Source organism: Juglans regia, chromosome 1 (assembly GCF_001411555.2).
Source record: "Juglans regia cultivar Chandler chromosome 1, Walnut 2.0, whole genome shotgun sequence".
In the NCBI taxonomy this organism is placed as follows: Eukaryota; Viridiplantae; Streptophyta; class Magnoliopsida; order Fagales; family Juglandaceae; genus Juglans; species Juglans regia.
Window position 1 is genome coordinate 10,556,407 of NC_049901.1, and position 19,652 is coordinate 10,576,058.

The 19,652-nt window shown below is 34.0% G+C and overlaps 1 protein-coding gene and 1 pseudogene across 1 annotated transcript; both read right to left on the bottom strand.

Annotated features, from left to right (window-relative positions):
• Window positions 1–2,279: 2,279 nt before the first annotated feature.
• LOC108996122 lies at window positions 2,280–3,960 on the bottom strand (annotated as a pseudogene).
• A 2,269-nt stretch (window positions 3,961–6,229) lies between these two features.
• Window positions 6,230–11,417, bottom strand: LOC108996123 (putative wall-associated receptor kinase-like 13). The gene is made up of 3 exons (XM_018971891.1): window positions 10,538–11,417; window positions 8,210–8,317; window positions 6,230–7,461 (listed from the first exon to the last, which is right to left on the bottom strand). Exons 1-3 carry the CDS (start codon window positions 11,415–11,417, stop codon window positions 6,230–6,232), a joined length of 2,220 nt encoding a protein of 739 aa, XP_018827436.1.
• Window positions 11,418–19,652: the final 8,235 nt, after the last annotated feature.

The following is a 19,652-nucleotide window of genomic DNA, read 5'->3' on the forward strand; positions in this document are numbered from 1 at the left end:
ACATAGGAAGGGAAATAATAAGGGTAACTTGTGAAATAGATATTACACTAGCTCCGGACATTTCTATGTCCGGCTATATAATTGTTATTGATGCTCAATTAGTTTCGATTGGAGATAATGAGTTGAAGTGTCTCTAATTTGATGATGACGTTGAATGAACTCCATAAGTTTAGTTGTATGACTGCGCGACAGTTCAGGAGTACTATCATCAAGTTGTTCGTACTCGAAGTCAAGATCATGATTATCATTTTGCTCATCTTCGATTCTCATGTTATTTAGAAATTTTCATGTTTTCATAATTTTTTAAGATCATTGACCTTAAACATTCGAACTGGTCCACAAACTATTGCAAAGCGTTGTTGAAGAACTTCAAATGCACACTCTATATCCTTTATTGCTGATTCTTGTGTTGCTAGAGAATATTTCTTCTTTTGCCCTTGTGAGGATGGGATTGTCTTAATAAATATTAACCAGTTTAGATAAATACCATTGGCAATGTAGTACCCTATATTGTAGCCAGTATCATTAAAGAAGATTGGGAATGGTATGTATTCATTGTGTTGTTTTAAAGGAAAGACTAAATTATTGTTTGGAACAAACTAAGATAGCATAATAGGTTCGGTCTACTGACTTTAAATAGTTATATTAGCTCCATACGATTTCATTTTTAAGCAGCCAAACGAAGCTATGAAGTGGGATTTTGAGGAAAACGTGGGATTGAATCAATGTATGAAGTGGGGGAAATGGAGTACTTTCCTTATCTTAGTTTCTTAGTATTATAGACAGTTCACAACCTCCCATAATCTGGTGTGATGATGATGTGCTTCTAACTACTTACAGATTAATACCTGATTTGGACATATTGTACAAATTGAGGCTGGAATTTGAACTTAGGGTGTTGGTAACAGCTAGTTAAATTTGAAAATGAGGTAATAATTTTGGGGAGCAATATGTAGTTTACCTCTTCTTTATTAACAGCGTGATCATTTATCAAATAATCTAAGTTAATCTTTTGACACCCATATCTTGTCATTTGAGGTATTGAATTCCAACTCCAATTCTTGAACAAGATTTAGTTATTTAGGTAAAAAGAAATAAGAAAAAAGGTTTTGAACTTTTGTGTATTGGGACCTTTCCTTGTCTCTGAGTTGTACTGGCTACTATTCAAACTTCAAATATACAAAATTAACTTAAAACATATATCAAAAATAAAATATTTTATTAAATGGGTTCATAAGTCTCTAACTCATGTGGTTACTTGTGAACTTTCCTTCTCGTTGGGAAAGAAAGAAGGGAAACAAGGTGGATACCAAAGAAGGAAATGCTAACAATGGTTTTCGTTAAAACCTGATTTTTTGTACAATGGGTTGAAAGTCAAGTTTCTTGAGATGCCAATCATGGATGAAATTTAGAGGATTAATAAATGTTATTGATTTAGGTTAAATGGAATTAGTAGCTCGAGTAGTGTCTGTGTCTCCAAACCTTTCTTAATGGTAATGAGATTAATCCACTGTTTCTTCTGGAATTTATGGTAGACTTAAGCAAATTAGTGTATTTTGTATGAATTTAGTAGCCATGCAATTGTTCATGTGAGGCTTGTATTTTGATCTTTGAAGCATGTTGTGGCAAAATTCATTTTAGAATTTGAGCATGTTGTTTCTTAGGAGTTAGGGTGAAGTTGTAACAGATTGGCTTGTATTTGCGAATATTTGTGGTTTGAATCAGTGAAAAGGTCAAGGCAACTCCATCATCAAATTTTAAGTAATTTAATTCTTGTTTCATTATTTTTTCAAAAGGACCCACATAAAATAAGTAATGTTGGTAGTTTGTATTATATTCTAACATGACATATCAGTCTGGTTGAGTTTGAAGGAAACCAATCTGTAATATTTCTTGCTTTATGCCTGGTTATAATCCTTTCACTAAATGTAATATTTTCTGAATTTTAAGGTTTATTTACATTGCCTTGTGATATTTTCAGGTGGTTTTGATGTGTTGTACAGTGGAGGGAAAGCTAGATTGGTGCTAAAAGTATGCACACTGGAGGAAACAAGAAAATGAGACTACTTAGATTAGAATCTTGGATTTTGGAATATTGGATTCTGGAATGAATATTATGAGACTACTTAGGTCGTAATAAGCTGCTTTGTAATGTTGTATCCAATTGGAATGAATATTATGACTCAATATTTTACTAGATGACTTAATCTAAGGATGATTATTTGATGGCAATGTAAATGGTTTTGTGTTCAGTTGTGGAAGGATTTTTGTGTATATAATCATTGTGGATTGTGTTCAAGTTTATGTGTATAGACAGTTGTGTGTCCATTAGGAACAACTCATTGCTTTAATGTATCCTCAAATAGTAAAATTGCTTTGCAGCCAATTCCAAGATGTGCAAACCCATTAATAAGAGCTATCCAAGCTGCCAAATTGGGTGAAGAGATGCCACTAAATGATTTTTGGGCATCGGGGATGCTCCCACATCTGGAGTACATATCTATAAGAGATGTTCCAACAACATAAGCATTTGATTCAAATGGTGTTTTGATCAGGTGGGCATGAAGTAATTGTCCTAGTTGAAGAGATCCAAGGCATGTACAAGCATGAAATAAAGTAGAGAATATTGATAATCTGTGCATGGTCACATATAGTTTGAAAGTCTCTTCATGGTGATGATTTTGAATATAACCCAACATCATTGAATTCCATGTCACTGGATTTCTTTCCCCTTTGGTTTCTTCAAACAGCCTCAAAGCTTTATCAAGTTCACCCTTCCTGGAATACGCAGAAATCATAGTATTCAAAGAAATTATAGTTTTTTGGGTCATTCTATTAAAAATCCTCTCTGATTCCTTGACTTGACTGCTCATTGCATAACCTTTAATCATCAAATTACATGAGATTGGATTCATTTCAAGTAGTCCATTAAAAATCAGTTCAGCATCTTTAATCCTACCCATCAATATAAGTCCCCCAATAAGTGAATTGGAAGCATTTAAACAAAGATTTCCCATTCTATCATACACCATCTTGGCATCCTCAACAGCCTTGCAATCACAATACAATTCAATCAATGCACCACCAATCGAGTGATCAAACTCAAATCCATATTTTATCAAAAGTTCGTGGACAATCCTCCCTCCGCTTAGACTACCCAATCTCCCACAAGCCCTTAAAATGCAATCCAAAGTAAACTCATTTGGCATTACCTCACAACTCCTTCTCATCCTCCTAAACAACTGCAAAACCCTTTCACATCCATCCTCACTCCTCACAAATCCGAAAATCGATGTAGTCCATGACTCCATGCCACAATATCTCGGGATGTCATATTTTTAAAAATTTCCATAGCTTCACTCATTAAGTTAAATTCCACATACCCTACAAGCATCAAACTCCACATCAATTCATTTTCATCACGAAACTCGTCAAACATCCTCTTAGCTCCTTCAATCTCAGTACAGATTGCGCAGAAGTACAACAATGAGCTACCCACAAACTCAAATATTTCAGACCTAGATTTCAAAACCAAAAAATGAAGCACTTTCCCTCGTACACCAAACTCGAACGTGCGCACACACTTAGTATAGAGGAAAAAGTAGTCTCATTTATTTCTAGAGGTGTTGGGCAGAGGGAGATTTGATGACAACGGAGGTGCTGGGCAGAGGGAGGGTTGGGGGAGAGAATGGGCAACGCAAGGGTAGGGGAGAGGATGGTCCAGACGCGGGGATGGAGAGGATAGGCGAGACGAGGGGGTGGGTGGGAGGAGAGTGCAGATGGAAGGAACCCGAGGGATGGGAGAGAGGAGGTCTGCTGAGAAGATTCAAATGGGTGGAATCTGAGAGACACGTGAGTTTTGTTGTAGGGAGAAATTGGTAATTTCGCTAGGGTGTGTAATGGTTGCTGCCAAATAGTGGTTTCTCTCGAGAATTTCTCTTATACTTTTCTGAAGCCCATCGACAAAGATATTAATACGGAGAGTAAAGGAAGAAAAAGATCAAAGAGATGATGATGGAGAAACGTACGAGAACGACGACGAAGACTTCAGCAATTCGGACGAATCTTAGGCCTCGTTTACTTTTGCATCTCATTGAGATTAAATGAAGTAAAATGAGATAAAATATATTGAGATAAAATTTAAAATATTATTAAAATATATTTTTCTAATATTATTTTTATTTTAAAATTTTAAAAAATTAAATTATTTATTTTATTTTATATAAAAATTTAATAAAATTATAATAATTAAATGAGACGAAATAAAATACTTTTACTATTTAAACGGGCCTAAAGGTGGTTTGAACTCGGTTAAAAATCCTCATTATTTATTCCTATTATACAGTGACGACGCGGTGGAGGCGGGGAGCTATTGGCCCACAAGGCTTTGGGAAAAAAGTTTTATAACTATATATATATATAAATATATTAAGAAATTAAATTAAAATGTAATATTTGTATTTAAGGGTGACAATATATGAAATGAGTATAAACCTAATACGAATATGACACGAAATTAGCATGCTTGAGTTTAGTTAAATAGGTTCGGGTCAAAATGGATTGACTCGCTACGACACGATTAATAAACAGATCAAGTCAACCCGCAATAATCTATTTAAATTTTATTTCAAAATTACAATGTTTAGTATTGTAATATTGTTATATATTCTTTCGATTGTAACATTAATATTATTACAATATGCTTATGTTTATTAATGGATAAGGAAACAAAAGTACAGCGAACTGAATTTAATTACATGCGATACAAGATTTACAAGGTTCGATATCGTGTTTACGCCTACAAAACTGTAAAGAATTTTATTTTAGACAACAGGCAAATTAAATACAGTGCAGCAACCGAACAAGAGTTTAATACAATATTTAGTATTCAATGTTAATTAGCGGGTTGAGTTTGATCTGGAGCCAAAACGGGTTAGAAAATTTGTCTCATTGAAAATTCACAAAATACCACAACAAATTCTTATAGAGTAAAGTAATCCCCCAGGCAGTCGCAAACAGAACCAGATTTCATGCAAAGAAGTCCAACAACTTGAGGAAACAAAATACATACTGTTAAGAGAAGAATTGGTAAAAGGTTTTCTTATTATTCTCATTGATCTTTATAAGAATATATAGACATCTGTATGTGACTTTACATGGAAAGAAAATAAAAAACAGTTTTACAAATGAATGAAATTAGTTATACAAGGAAACGTATATTCTGTAATGGTGAGATTGCTAGAATCATGGGGTTGCTGGAATCATGGAATTGCTAGTCTGTAAAACATACATTAGCACACGCAACCAGCAGCTAGCTTATACGCAAAGTCACGCCTCAAGGTCCCATGGAAAAACCTTACGTAAAAGGACGTCTGGCGCAACTCAAGTACTACACAACCAAGACTCCTTATATATGAACAGGTAGGAATCTAATAATTTGAAGAACCGGCCTGCACCCACTTCAACACTATATATATATTTAGTGTTAGGTTTTGGAAGTAACGGTTAATTTGGAGGCCCGCTAGCTTGATAATGCTGAGAGCATGAGTTTACTTGATGACAAATAGGTTATAAACTTATAATCCCATTATTTTTGAAATTCATCCAAACCAAATATCTTAAATCTCTTGATTTAAAATCTGAGCTTAAATTTAAATTCTTTAAATATTATCTAAACACAATTAGTACTTAAAAGAAATTATATTTGAAAACGTGGGACAAACGTACATACGATTATTGACTCCTCACAAAACATGCATTTACGTAATTATTTTCATGCATACAAGATCTTTGTCATGAGATAAATTAAGATGTGCTGAAAGCTTTAAGTAAGCTCATGTAAAAGAGGCACCGATTTTTTATTTACTAGTCATGCTGATTCCAATACCGTAGGGGATATCAACAGGCCGCCGAATTAGTAAGAGATCAGCTGCAGATTTAGATAGAGAGGGAGACACATTTTTAAGCTTGAGGACTGGTTTGAACCATATTCCCTACAATGAAAAATGAGTCGTGATCATAACACGAAAATGAAGCTTTTTGCTATCATATACTACCAATAAGACATTAAATTGTGTGAATTCACATTTGGAAAAGATTCATAAAATATTTGGTAGATATAATGAAAACAGTGCGTGTGCGTATCCACCCTTTATTTTATACAACGGGGGTGGAGGGTTTCAAACCAAAGTTTTCTATTTGGAGAACCAAGTCATATGTCATCAGGTCATTAGGCTCTTGGCCTTTCTAGTTTCCACCCTAATGGTTGGGAGTCCAAAGATGAGCCTACATCAATATCCATACCTTTCTTTTTTAGGTAGAGATTAACAGCATCGCATTTGCCATACATTTGATCAGTTCTGACAATTTCCACATCTTCATAATTTTGAACAGGAACGGAGTGATCTTTTCGCAACATTTGAACTAGCTCCAACTCCATTGTGACTTCTTTCATCGTCGGTCTATTCTTTCCCTTCATGGACAAGCACCTTTTTACAAGGTTTGCTACCACAATGATCTCTTCTTTCCCTGCCTCCTTCAAGATTCGATTGTCAAGGATAGCAAATAAATTATTCTCTTCCATTGAAGTAATAAAATATATGGCTAAACCTTTGGTTTTTGATGTCCTTGTTGAAGAGATTGGCTTTTCTCTTGTTAAGAGCTCAGCAAGAATAACACCAAAACTATAAACATCACTTTTTTCTGTAAATTGACCTGATCCATAATATTCAGGGTCTATGTATCCAAAAGTTCCTTGCACTTGAGTGCTTAAGTGAGTTTGATCGATAGCAACGGATCTTGAAATTCCAAAGTCTGCTACTTTTGCTTTGAGCTTTTCATCTAAGAGTATGTTTACAGATTTAATGTCTCGATGATAAATAGGTGATGAAGCTGTTGAGTGCAAGTAAAAGAGAGCTCCTGCAACTTCTGTGGCAATTCGTAAACGCATATCCCATGTTTGTGGAAACTCTTCATTTTGATCATCATTGAGATATTGGGAAAGAGTTCCATTAGGAATAAATTCATAAACTAGCAATGGAACTTCTGTCTCCAAACAGCATCCGAGTAGTTTAACCACATTCCTATGATTAATTTGCGAAAGAATGACAACTTCATTAATGAATTCTTGGAGTATTTCGGAATCCATCACCTTGGACTTTTTTATTGCAACGATTCTTCCATCTGCTAGCATGCCTTTATAGACAGTGCCTTGTCCTCCTTGTCCAATTATTCTATTTCCACTAAAACAGTTAGTGGCCAGCTCCAACTCTTTCGAATTAAACAATTTAATATTTTCAACATGAGCTTCCCTTGTAGATAATTGTTGCTGTAACAATAGTCCACCATTTCGTTGGAAGAACTTATCCTTTTGTTTCAACCTCCTCCTTTTTTGGACAACTTTGTATGACCACCATCCACCAATAACCAGAAATAATGCTCCAAGGATTGTGCTAATACCTTCTCAACTCAATAGAATGGGAAAAGATTACTCCTTGGAATAGTGAAGATACAATAATAGTTTTGAATTATGAAAATGTTGACTTAAATTAGAAAGACATCTTCTCAAAGATTAGAAAGCTTGAAAAACTAGTACTATCATATGCGAAAGACTTCATGTTAATAGAAATATAGAAATTGATAAGCAATACTACAAAAGAGAGGAATTCTAACAAAGCACTATTTATTGAGGAAAAACTTAAAACAAAAAGAAAACGTATTATGCTTGTAAGTTGAAGCATCTCTTTAGACGGCCAGTAGCAAATTATAAATTTCTTTTAGTTTTTAAATAACAAAGGGGACGATCTTTAATTAGAAGTTAGTTACCTTATTCATGTGAATTTAATACCGCTCGAAAAACTTAAAATTTCAACAGCTAAATGATGCGGAGCCTATTTTTGATGTCTATCGATAGCTAGAGTTCAAATAACAAAGGGGATTGTTCGTCTCAAACTCATTTGGTTCTTATAGAAATTAATATTCACAGGTAAATGATCCTCATTGAACTTTTCGTATAATACATACATATATATAAGGGCTAGCTCTAAAATCAGACCACCTCAATTTTATCTATGACCATTTCTTATTTGTAATCTATATGGATAATATATAAGCATCACTTGTTAATTGCTCTAACAAAACTTTCATATATTAATTTGCAATTAGCATTAAGCATCATCGTACTACTCTTTGATTGAAAAAGAAGCCATACCTATAATTATCAACATCCTAGTGTCCGTACAACGGTGACCCCCATCAGTATTTTCACAGCGTGAGTTTGAACAATGATTGAGCTCCGGATATGCACATTCGTCAATATCTGACATTGCAAAGACAAACAGATGCAGTGGGATTGTTGGAATATAGTATATGAGGAAAACTCGGAGACATTATGCGAACGTTGTATAATCTGAGATGCAATAATGCTGCACTTTTCTATTGCTTGATTTTGCATCTGTTAATGAAAGGTGGAAGGATACCATGCGGTACTATATATATACTATAAATAGAGATAGAATGGATCATGGATAGACTAAAAGATTTCTTTCAAAATCAGGGTGAGTTTCTCTACTCATGAATCATGACTTGCGGTTATATATATATATAACTAAAGACAAAATCGTTGAAGGTGCTCTTGTTTGTCACCTTCATGCATTATTACTCTTATTGTTTATATGGGAATCTCCATGACTAAAGTTTACTGACATAGAGAATAATAGTCATATGAGAATCTATGGGACTCATTAATTCATATAATGATATATAGATATAAAGCTATCCAATATTGAGATATAAACACATATAGTTAGACCTGAAGGACTAATTGATCGATCCTTGATTATAAAGATTTGATTGATCATAAAATACTCACTTAGAGAAGTATCATGCATGCAATGTGATGCATGTAACGAAATGCATGCTATATAAAAAAGATTACTCTGTGCATGATTCTAATTTGGCGATGAAAACAAATTGATTTTGTCAGAATGACTATTTGAGGCAAAATAAGGTTTTTTCCGCAAAATCTAATTCTTTTCACTGCATTTTAATCGCCTCAATTAGAAGCCGCATCTCATCATGTAGTGATGATATATGGTTGTATCACTTGATGATAGACCAAGTAATATTGAAATAGAGATATTGGAAGGATCTCTGAATCTAAAATGATTTTAGCTTGTGTCCTCTATTTGTGAAGGATTACGGAGATGGATAAGTACTTAAAAGATTCTTTAAAAATCCATGCGATTATGTAATGGTTGATTATTAAAGCGATTTTATTAATTATTACTTGGATCTAGCTAGCTAGAATGAATATATATACATACATATATATATATATATATATATAGTCGAACGAAACAAAGATTAGCATAAAAATGTTCTTCATGTTTATTAGGGAAAAATATATTTATTTTTCTGACGATACCATGATTAACTCTTACCCTGCTTGACACAATATCATATTCTGTATGATTCTTTACACGAATTCTAATTAGTAGATTTCTAAGGAAATAAACACTATACGGATCATATAACATTTAATGTACTGTATGAATTATGCACGGTTGTACAGTATAACCTTGTTTTTTCTATAATATGATTATATAAATATGCTATAAATAGTTATAGAGTCTAAGTTTTTTTGAGTTATGTTCAAACTTTGACTTTGACTCTTATATAATAAAAGAAAATTTATTCTCATCAGTCACTATTCACCATACCTCACACCCCAGACCCAATGAAAATCACTCACACACCTTATGAAAAACACTCGCATGTCCTATAAAAAACACTCACACATCCTACGAAAAAAAAAAAAAACAAATTTCCACATCATGTAATGGGTGTGTGTATGAATAGTTGCTAATTTGTAACAAAACTCATAACAAAAACCACAAACCTAATTCTAAATTGTGTTTGGCATAAGTATTTTAGGATGAGTTATTGATAAGTTTTTCAAACCAAATCAATCGAAATTGCTCTCTTTAATTTATTAGATCCGGTATATTATCCATCATCTTTGTTTGATAATTTGATAGCTAGCTATTTCTTGAGAATTGATAAAGGAATTACAATCCAATGGCTATAAATGAATAAATGTAACTCCCAAAAAAAAAAAAAACACACACACACACATGATATATATATATATATATATTCCAATTAACAAGATAATTATATCGATCCAATTTTATCAATTACCTTTACTTACTATGGAGGAACAAAATAAAAAGATCGGTAATCCCTTAAAAAATTCAGAACATGATAAAGTTTTGAATACAGATCGAGACTCGGGTTGAAGAAAAAGATGAGACTCAAAACACAATTTTGAAATTAAATTCCCGCATAAATGATCTACCAGATCGATTGGGGTTTTATCATCCTAGCTAGGTCTGCAACTAAAGAAATTAATAATGTAACGACGGCAAGAACCAATTATAATATGTGTTGTGTTCCAAACTTACATTCACGGAATCATCTTCAAGAAAAAAGAATTAAATGCATCATGGGATAAAGAGATTACGAGAGGTATAAATACCTTGACATCCTTGAGGAAGATAGGGATTTCCTTTGTAGCCATGAGCACATGCACATGTATGAGTGGATATTGTGAAGTTGTGATTACCCAACAAAGTAGGATCATGGCGATGACAGTCATACTGCTTGCTGCTGGTTGGACCATGCAATTTCAAAGAGTATGAAGTTGGATCAATTCCCCATTTCAATACCACTGGAACTGATATATTAGGGTTTGGCACTGTGAAATATTTCTGGAACCAATCTTTGTCAACCAAGAATGCATAGTTGCATTCTCCATTAACATTAGCAATATTGTGGGAAACTTTGGGCTCTATAGTTGTGACGAATGCATTCAAATCGTAAGGAACTTCAGTTTGGCAGCAATTGAAGGTGCCATTGCTACGATTTCCATGTATGAATCTACCTCTGTCACAAGGAGACTTGCACCCACCAAATATAATGCGCCCATCTAGCGACCACATTGACGCAGAGTTGTTGCAACCCATGGCAACGAACATGTTGTTGCTCTCCGAGAAGGCGAAAGGACTATTTTCAAACTCCTTATTGTACTGGTTCACCGTTGTAGTACTACAACTCGCAGTAATGCGATGGCTGACGCGAACGGTGCTCTCTAGTATTGAAATCGCCAGTACCTCCTGGTTGAACCTCTTCAAGAAAGGTTTGGGAGTGCCCAGGGTACTGTCCTTTTTACAGATTATTTCAAACCAATCGTCAACGTAGCAATGATCAGCTCCCATTCCAAAAGGGTATGGAATGCGAATACTCCCACAACGATCTTTACACGATGAATTTTTAGCTAATAATTTCGCTGCTTCTTCTGCAAATGAATTAATTGACAAAAACGAAAAAATGGTCCAAAGCACCAATCTCCCCACCATCTCTATCTCTCTCTCTAGATCTTGATAATGATGATGATGATGGGAGTACAGAGTTGAAGCAGCTACCAAAGCCCAAGGCCCAGGTTTTATAATCACGAGATTAATCCCGCGTCCTCCAAGACCAATTAAAGTCGTTGCTAGTTTTGGAATATTACTCTCTTTCTTTCACTTCTTTCCAGCCTAAATGTGTTTCGGTGACAATTGTAGTCAGAAAAAATATATTTAAAAATTACGTACATGTCGTGTAACTTTAAAACTCAAATCCCGGAAGCGGTGGTCTTTTTAGACGGTGATTAAGGGTTTAAAATAAGTTTATACATAATCCTCAATATGTTATTACTATCAGCCAATAGAAGTTGTTATTCTTTTAAAGACAAGTTTAGTTATTGGGATTTCGGAATCAAATGTTTTAGGCTCCGTTTGGGTAGTGTAGTGTTCTCAAACACTCTACTATTATTTATTATTTTATTATTACTTTTTAATTAGTTTTCACTACTTGTTATTACTATTCACTATTATTCAGTATATTATTATTTTTTTATTAATTACTAGTCACGAAATATCTGAGACGATCATCTCACTACCCAAACGCGACATTAGTCATGACCTAATTATAATGTTGTTGTCCCAAGAAGTAATCCTAGTTGGTCTTAGTAGTTTGCCTACAGCTGTGATGAATTTAATTAGCATGTGTACGTATGCGTCAAGAACAACAAGGCACAATGCATCGATCTAATTTTAGGATGGAAAAGTTCATTGCGACATTTGATTAATGCATTCATATATAGAAGCAAAATTGGATTTTAGATTCACAGCTTTCATTCCCGCCCATCACACACACACACACATATATATGCACAAACATAAAAAACTCCAGATTTGATAGATGGGAAATGCTATGCATCAGCCCCACACCGGCACACACTTCACATCACTTTTTTTTTTTTTTTACACTCAATAGATTGAGTGTGTGCTGGTGTGGGGCTGATGCAAATATTTTTCCTTGATATATATATAATGTGAGTGCAAAATTTTCGTCTCAATCCGCGTTGTAGTAACAAACATGAACAACGTTCGTAATTAATTAAGAAAATGACATATGATCCTTCCTACGATGATTCTCAAATGTGCGCTTCAAATAAATTTTCTACTTATTACAATGGTTCTCGTCAACTTTATAAATAATTGTTTGTTATTATTTCCGTGGACCACTTATTTATAGCTACCGCTGGTAGCTACCATTAGTGGTTTTGAGATTTTTTTTTTTTTTTTTTTTAGATGCATTTTTTTTTACACATTTAAATATTTTTTAAAAAATAAAAAAATTTATAATAATATTAATAAATACTTACTTAATCATTAAGTAAAAAAAATAAAAAAATAAAAAAATCACAGCGATAGAAACCATTGGTAAGAGTAGTATTACTCATCCCATTAATATTATTTCTGTTTCGTTCTTAATTTCTGACATTTTTTGGATTATTCCGGCCAATGATCTGTACCGTATTTACGTTTGGTCCGAGATAAACCACTTGTTTTGGAGATCAAAACCACAGGCGACTTAGTGCGAGTGGCCTTTTTCTGCATTGAATCTCATCAATTCTCACCGCCCCTTGTGGATCAAATCGAGTTTAAAACGTCAAGCAAGTCGCCGCCACGCAATATTGTTGGTCAAAATTCATGTCGAAAACAGTTTTCTTTTCCCATATAACAGTAGTTGATATACTACGAGCTGTACGTCGACTAGTAATAGAACTAATTATAATTTGTTGTCCAATCGGATTTATTACTTACTGGATGAGAGCCGATTAATTGCAGCAAAAAGAATATCACTTAACCTAACGGCCTCATGACTGAAGCAACAGATGTATAATTTTACTTTCAGATCATTTTGTTTACTTTGTAACTCGATCGTTTCATTGCCCGTTAGTTTCATTGTTTTTGTTTTTTTTTTTTATCTTTCAAGGATTTTTTTTCCCTTAGTATGAAACTAATAGCTAGCTAATAGCAATAATTGACCTCAATATTTTTTTTCAAATATAAAGAAGTGTGAGGAGAAAATTATGTCATTGTAAAAGGCATAGATATTTATGTACGAGGGTTGCTAAAGATACAAATGGATCCCCCAAACTGACGTACGTGGTACTTTGCTACGTTAGCAAATTATTATTTTTTTCATTAATTTGCTGCATTCCCATAGTTGGCGCAAGCCTTCTCCACCCCCAACTTGCGTCCCCTGCATTCCAATCGAAGCCACCGTGAGTTTATGGGTGACATTGTTACAACTACCACCATTATCATCCCTCACCACTAGCCCCACGTCTTGCTCTTCCTCGCCCACAAACTCCTTATGTAGAAGTTGTCCTCGTCCCCAACTCGCGCCCCCTGCATTCTCATCCGTTGGAGCCAGTGTAAGTGTTTGTGGGTGACGTCATCGCCACTGTTCCCATCTCTACACCATCACCGCCACTATCATTCCTCATAGCCAACCCCACAACTTGGTCCATCCAAAAAAAATCCATAAATCCAAACCTAACAAACTCAGTTCATTCAAAAATAAAAAATAAAAAAACATAAGTCCCAGAACAATCCAAACAAACTAAATCCATAACAAGATCGAAAGTGGAGAGAGAGAGAGAGAGAGACAGATACTTGGTAGTGCGGCAACGTGAACGTCAATGGGGAGTAGCGGCGGCACTAGGCTGCACAGAGGGAGGTTTGGGGTGCTTGGGACGCAAGGGTTTGGGAAAGGGAGGGGGGATGGGGGATGGGGAGGTGGAAAGGAAAAAAAAAAACCCTTAGCTTAAACGGACGTGGCCGAGTAATACTATTATGCCACGTCAGTTTGTGGAATCTCTTTGTGGATCTATTTGTGTCTCTAGTATATAGTTTTCATTATGTACATGTCTAATTTTAATGTACTATGCAAAACTGCAAAACTTAGATCTTCACGACAACAAAGATGATTATAAGGATTAGGGGTGTAACCGGTCCCGTCCGGTCCGGTTTTAGATAAAATCTAGGACCGAACCGGTTTGTACCGGTTTTACATTTTTCAAAACCGATTACGTCCCGATTACCCTCCTAAACCGATACATCCGATTTTACATGTTTCCGGTCCGGTCCGTTCCGATTTTCTGATTTTTTTTAAATGTAAAAAACATATAATAAAGTGTTACTTCTTATGATAAAATGTTATTAATAATTTAATATATATATATTATGTTTAAAGCATATGATCAATTAAATTTTCATCTTTAAGATTAAACTTTTATTTTATAAATTATAACAACATTATCTTATATATAATTATATTAATAACATATGATCAAACAAATTACAAATGTTCATATTTAAGATTAACATTTTATGTTATAATTTATAAATTATAATATGAAATTATTTCATATATGATATATAATTATATATATTATATATAAATATTTAAAATATAATTATATATTCTATATATAAATATTTTGTATAATATATAAAATTAATTTTTATATTTTTTTCCAACCGGTCCGGTTCGATCTGGTCCGGTCCCGAAAACTACCGAACCGAAACAAAACCGGATCCGGCCGGTTTTCATAAAATAGGAACCGGTTCCGGACCGGATCGGTTCAAAACCGGACCAACCGGTCCTATTCGGTCCGAACCGGAACGATTTTCCGGTTTAAATTTACACCCCTAATAAGGATAAGGATGATGGTACATGGTGCATGTTAATGTAAAAATTATTTGTAGACATATAATTTTAAGGGAATATTTCGAGTGACCTAAACAACTCCAACTATATGCAACTTGCAGGGTTGAGAGAGATCAGGCCAAACAAGTTTTTAGGCCAATTGCAATCCTTAAGAGAAAACTCATCATATATCATTAGGTATTGATGAGAATTCAAGCCTAATTGTTCTCTTTCTATACACAGGAGAACATCACCAGGTTGGTCTTTCTGTATTGGAGGTCCCTAAGTTCATTGGTGAGTTCACTGGTGGTGCATGCTACTGGAGTTCCATTAGAACATATGAGAATTTTTTGTGATAGAAGCTATAAAAGAACTCAAGAGTCTTGGGACTATTGAAGGTTGAGATGAATCGAATAGATCACTCACCGAGATTAAAGTCCAATATTTAAGTTTAAACTTTAAGCAAATGCTATGTAAAAGCTTAAGATATTCACTATATTTAATATCCATTTGGATGCTAAGAGTATTTTAGATAATCTGAACTTATCTATGAATAGTAGTGAATTAAGATTTTTTTAGTGGGTTTTGTGGATCCTATTGAAATGTGTTTGAATGTATAAATTAGGTTGAGATATGTTTAACTTTTTATGGAAAGTTGAGAAAATAGTGGGTACCAAAGCCCCCCCCCCCCTTCCTTTCCCTAAAAAAAGTTTAAAAAAATAATATTATGTACTGCAGAATTATAAGTCTACACTCAAATATCCTTAAAATATACGTGATTGCCCCTCGTCACTCAAACACCCAGCCGAAAGTATTTCTAAAAGTCTAAATTTATTATTTCTATTCACACACTGGCACAACATCTCCACCGGCCAGGAGTTTGGCGTGGAACATATATATGGGACAGAGAACTCTTGAATACTTTTGATCTACGTTCTTGTTGTAGTATTGGGCGCCTTGACATGTTATTGGACTTCTCGTCTCTTTTCTGGGAACATTCAGCGTTATTTCTATATACGTACGTAACAACGTAAGCTGATCCTATAGATATATACATGTATATATATATGTATATATATTTATATATAAGGTTTTTAACGCTTTTAAAAATTAAAGGGTGGGAAATACTAGTGTTTCAAATCTTATATCAACAAGAGCAATCAACGACAATATTTTGGATGTCGAAACTCGCTGAACCTTTACGTTCTTCTTCTGTTCTAAATTTTCCAAATATATAGTTTGATCGTGATTTTCTTTAATTATTTGATATGAAACTTATTATATATTAGGTCTTACAATTCTTTGAAACTCAACTATTGGTATCAGAACAAACTTATATATCAACCAATTGACGTGTAGTTTACGGCGGCCTGATATCAACAAAGTGGAGGATGAGATCGTTGATTTTAACCTTCACGGATAAGTACTCATCTCTTTGTAGACAAAGAGAAAGAAAACGAGAAAGAAAAAAAAAATTGAGAATGAATATTACATGTGAATTGGATTTTGCAAGGTAAAAATTGAAACTGATTCTTAAATTCTTGTGAATTGGATCACTCGGGGTGACTGTAATTTATGGTATTTAGACGATTTTTGGGATGAGCTTCATGTTTATTTTGAGTCTATGGAGTACTGTGTGAAACATATATATTTTTCGGGAAGCAAATGCGGTGGCTAATTCTCTTGCCAAGAGTGGAGCTGGGGGTTTAGATTTGGATTGGACAGGTGATAGAGATAGACTGCCTAGCAATTTAATAAGAGGTCTTCTTCGCATGGACAAACTTGGTCTTCCTAATTTGCGGATCCGGTAAGTTTTTCCTGATAACCTGCTTTTGATTTATTTGTTTTTTTTTTTTAACTTTTATATGCTTGCGGCTTCTTTGTGTTTGTTTCTTGCAGGTTTTTAGATTGGTTTTTATATATATTTGGTTAAGTATTTTCCTTTTGGGTATTTTGTATTCTGGTTGGGAGTTTTAAGTTTTTTCTCTCTCTCTCTCTCTCTCTCTCTTTTTCTTTTAATGCCTGGGTTTGAATTTCTTTGATTATTTGAACCCCCAGGTATCTACGAATGTAACCACGATTTTCATCAGCCATAAGTAAGGACTATCAATAAAATTGGGATACCATCCTCTTCTTAAAAAAAATTAAATAAAAAAAAAAAACTTCAAACCACAAACATATTTATCTGAGGAATGAGTTGCAATTGTTTAGAATTGCTTAAAGGGGAAAAAAAAATCTTAAAAGAAACCGAAAGGGCTGGCCAGGTACTGCAGCTGATCCTGACGTCCCTTTCATCTTGATCCGTTAACGTTCCTGGTCTCCATGGCGGTGATTAACTCGGTAAGTTTCTCAGAAGCAACCACATCAAACATGATATTGGATGACTTGTTGGTTAGCATATTAAAAAGAAGTTTAAAAAGACACGTGTGAATTATGATATGATCATGCTGGCCTTTAGGTGATCATTAATGGTGTCACAAACACCCAACCGAAAGTATTTCTAAAAGTCTAAATCTAATATTTCTATTCACACATTGGCACACCATCTCCATTGGTCTATGATAGAAATTAAATGACAATGAAATTTGAGTTTCTTTTCCCTTGACCCGTTGAATAACAACACAACTCTCTCTTATATATCTTCCACTTTTTTTTTTCTTCTTTCTCTTTAATTTTTCTGTTCTTCACGACATGCATATTGCTCTGAAGTTGGAAGATTGTAGAATCGTTGGCTTGCTTGCAACCATGGTGGAGGAAAATGAAGTCAGGTAGAGCTCAAGTGAAAGGTTTAGAGGGACGGCTTCAATAATTGAGTTTGTCTTTAGCTAGCTACCTTTATATGATTCATGTTAAATGTCAGTGACGGTCGGTTTGTCGATATTGTTCACCCGGCTGACAGATTATTTGTGACGATAACGACTATTTACGATAAAAACAGACCCATTTTGACAGGAAATAATTATTTTGCTGAAAATAACATATTACAAATAATTAATAAATAGTTTTCTTGTAGTAACCCTTACATATTACACACTTTCTCAATCGTGCCCCAACACACGAAATTCTAGTTCCGCTCCTGATTATATGTTTTACAAATAAAGTCCCATCATTGAACAGTAATACTGCTTATATGTGTTTGGATGAAATAAGTTACTTTAGATGATGTTACTTCAGATGAAATAAGTTATATGTGTTTGGATGGAGAGTATATCCATCCATACAAAACTATCTCAAACGATATGAGATAGTTTTACCATCCAAACACAACCTTAAAGATTATAGTTGAGCACTCGGAATAGTTTCTTTTGAAGAGTTCTTCAAAAGTTTTTTCTTCTTGACCAAAAGTCTTGTGCTCTTTGTTTTTTCATTTTTTTAGGTTTTGGTCTCACGATATCTGTGAGTATTTGAATAAGTTGGCCCGTTGCGTACTTTAAATCTTGTCGTGTTTATTCAAACAACTATATATTCATGTCTCTAGATCTGTGCTATCCATATTTTCTGATGAATATATGCACCCTTAACTGACACCAAACGCATGACACCAGGTTAACTAGCAACTCAAAAGTGTAATTAGCAAAGTTTAGTGTCAGTTATGGGTGCATCAAAAACAAATTTATTTGCAAATTAACCTCTATTGATCGATACTCTAAACACAATACTGTTAATGTTAGAAGCATATAATATGTCACATTAATTTACCTATTTTTTTTTTTTTTTAGCTTATTTTATAAATATGAAAAGTTTCATAGTAAATAGCGTGACGTTACTCATATTTTTCATGTAAGTTGATGCGAGTAGGAATTAATTAAGATTCCACATGAAGATCAACACAATATATTTAGTACATGTCAATAAATAAAATAACTCGCAAATAAATTTATTCGTGGATTGATAATCTTGATCATCTGTTAGAGAAGGCTCGAAGAACATTAATTCGTTCCACAGATAATAAAGGCATGGCATGAATGATGAATTAGTCATAGTCAAGGATTTTGGATCTTGGTTAGGTGTTTATGATTACTTTTTCTATTCTATTGCTTTAGTAAATTATAAAAAATAAAAAAAATTTCTATATTACAACATTTTTTAATACAGCCGAATTTTCATTTTTTCCAGTTTTGGAAGCCACACTCACCTGCCAGGAGTTTGGCCCACGTGGAACATATGGGACAGAAAACTCGTGAATACTTTTGATATATATATATGTTCTTCTTGTAGTATTGGGCGCCTTGACATGTTTTATATATATTGGACTTCTCGTCTCTTTGTTGGGAACATTCAGCTGATCTAATACATATTTAATTTTAGGGATTGCCTCGAACTAACCTACTATCAATAATACTATTCACTGCGTCCATTCATCAAACATCTTCCCTGCATTCCATTTTCTTGTTCCGTTCATTACAAATCATTCTCCCATTCTTACACTCATAATTACATATATTCACGGGTTATTAGACCCATTACAGAGATCGTAGATTTTAACCTTCACCGATAAGTCATGATCTGTTTCATGTAGAAATAAGAAAGGAGAGAGAAGGCGTGGA

Excerpts from the sequence above, each read along its gene's own strand:
- LOC108996123 (XM_018971891.1), bottom strand. The coding sequence starts at position 11,417 with ATGGTGGGGAGATTGGTGCTTTGGACCATTTTTTCGTTTTTGTCAATT. Across the intron at positions 8,318-10,537 it reads TCTTCCTCAAGGATGTCAAG|ATATTGACGAATGTGCATAT; the intron begins GTATTTATACCT and ends TTGCAATGTCAG. Across the intron at positions 7,462-8,209 it reads TAGGATGTTGATAATTATAG|AAGGTATTAGCACAATCCTT; the intron begins GTATGGCTTCTT and ends TATTGAGTTGAG.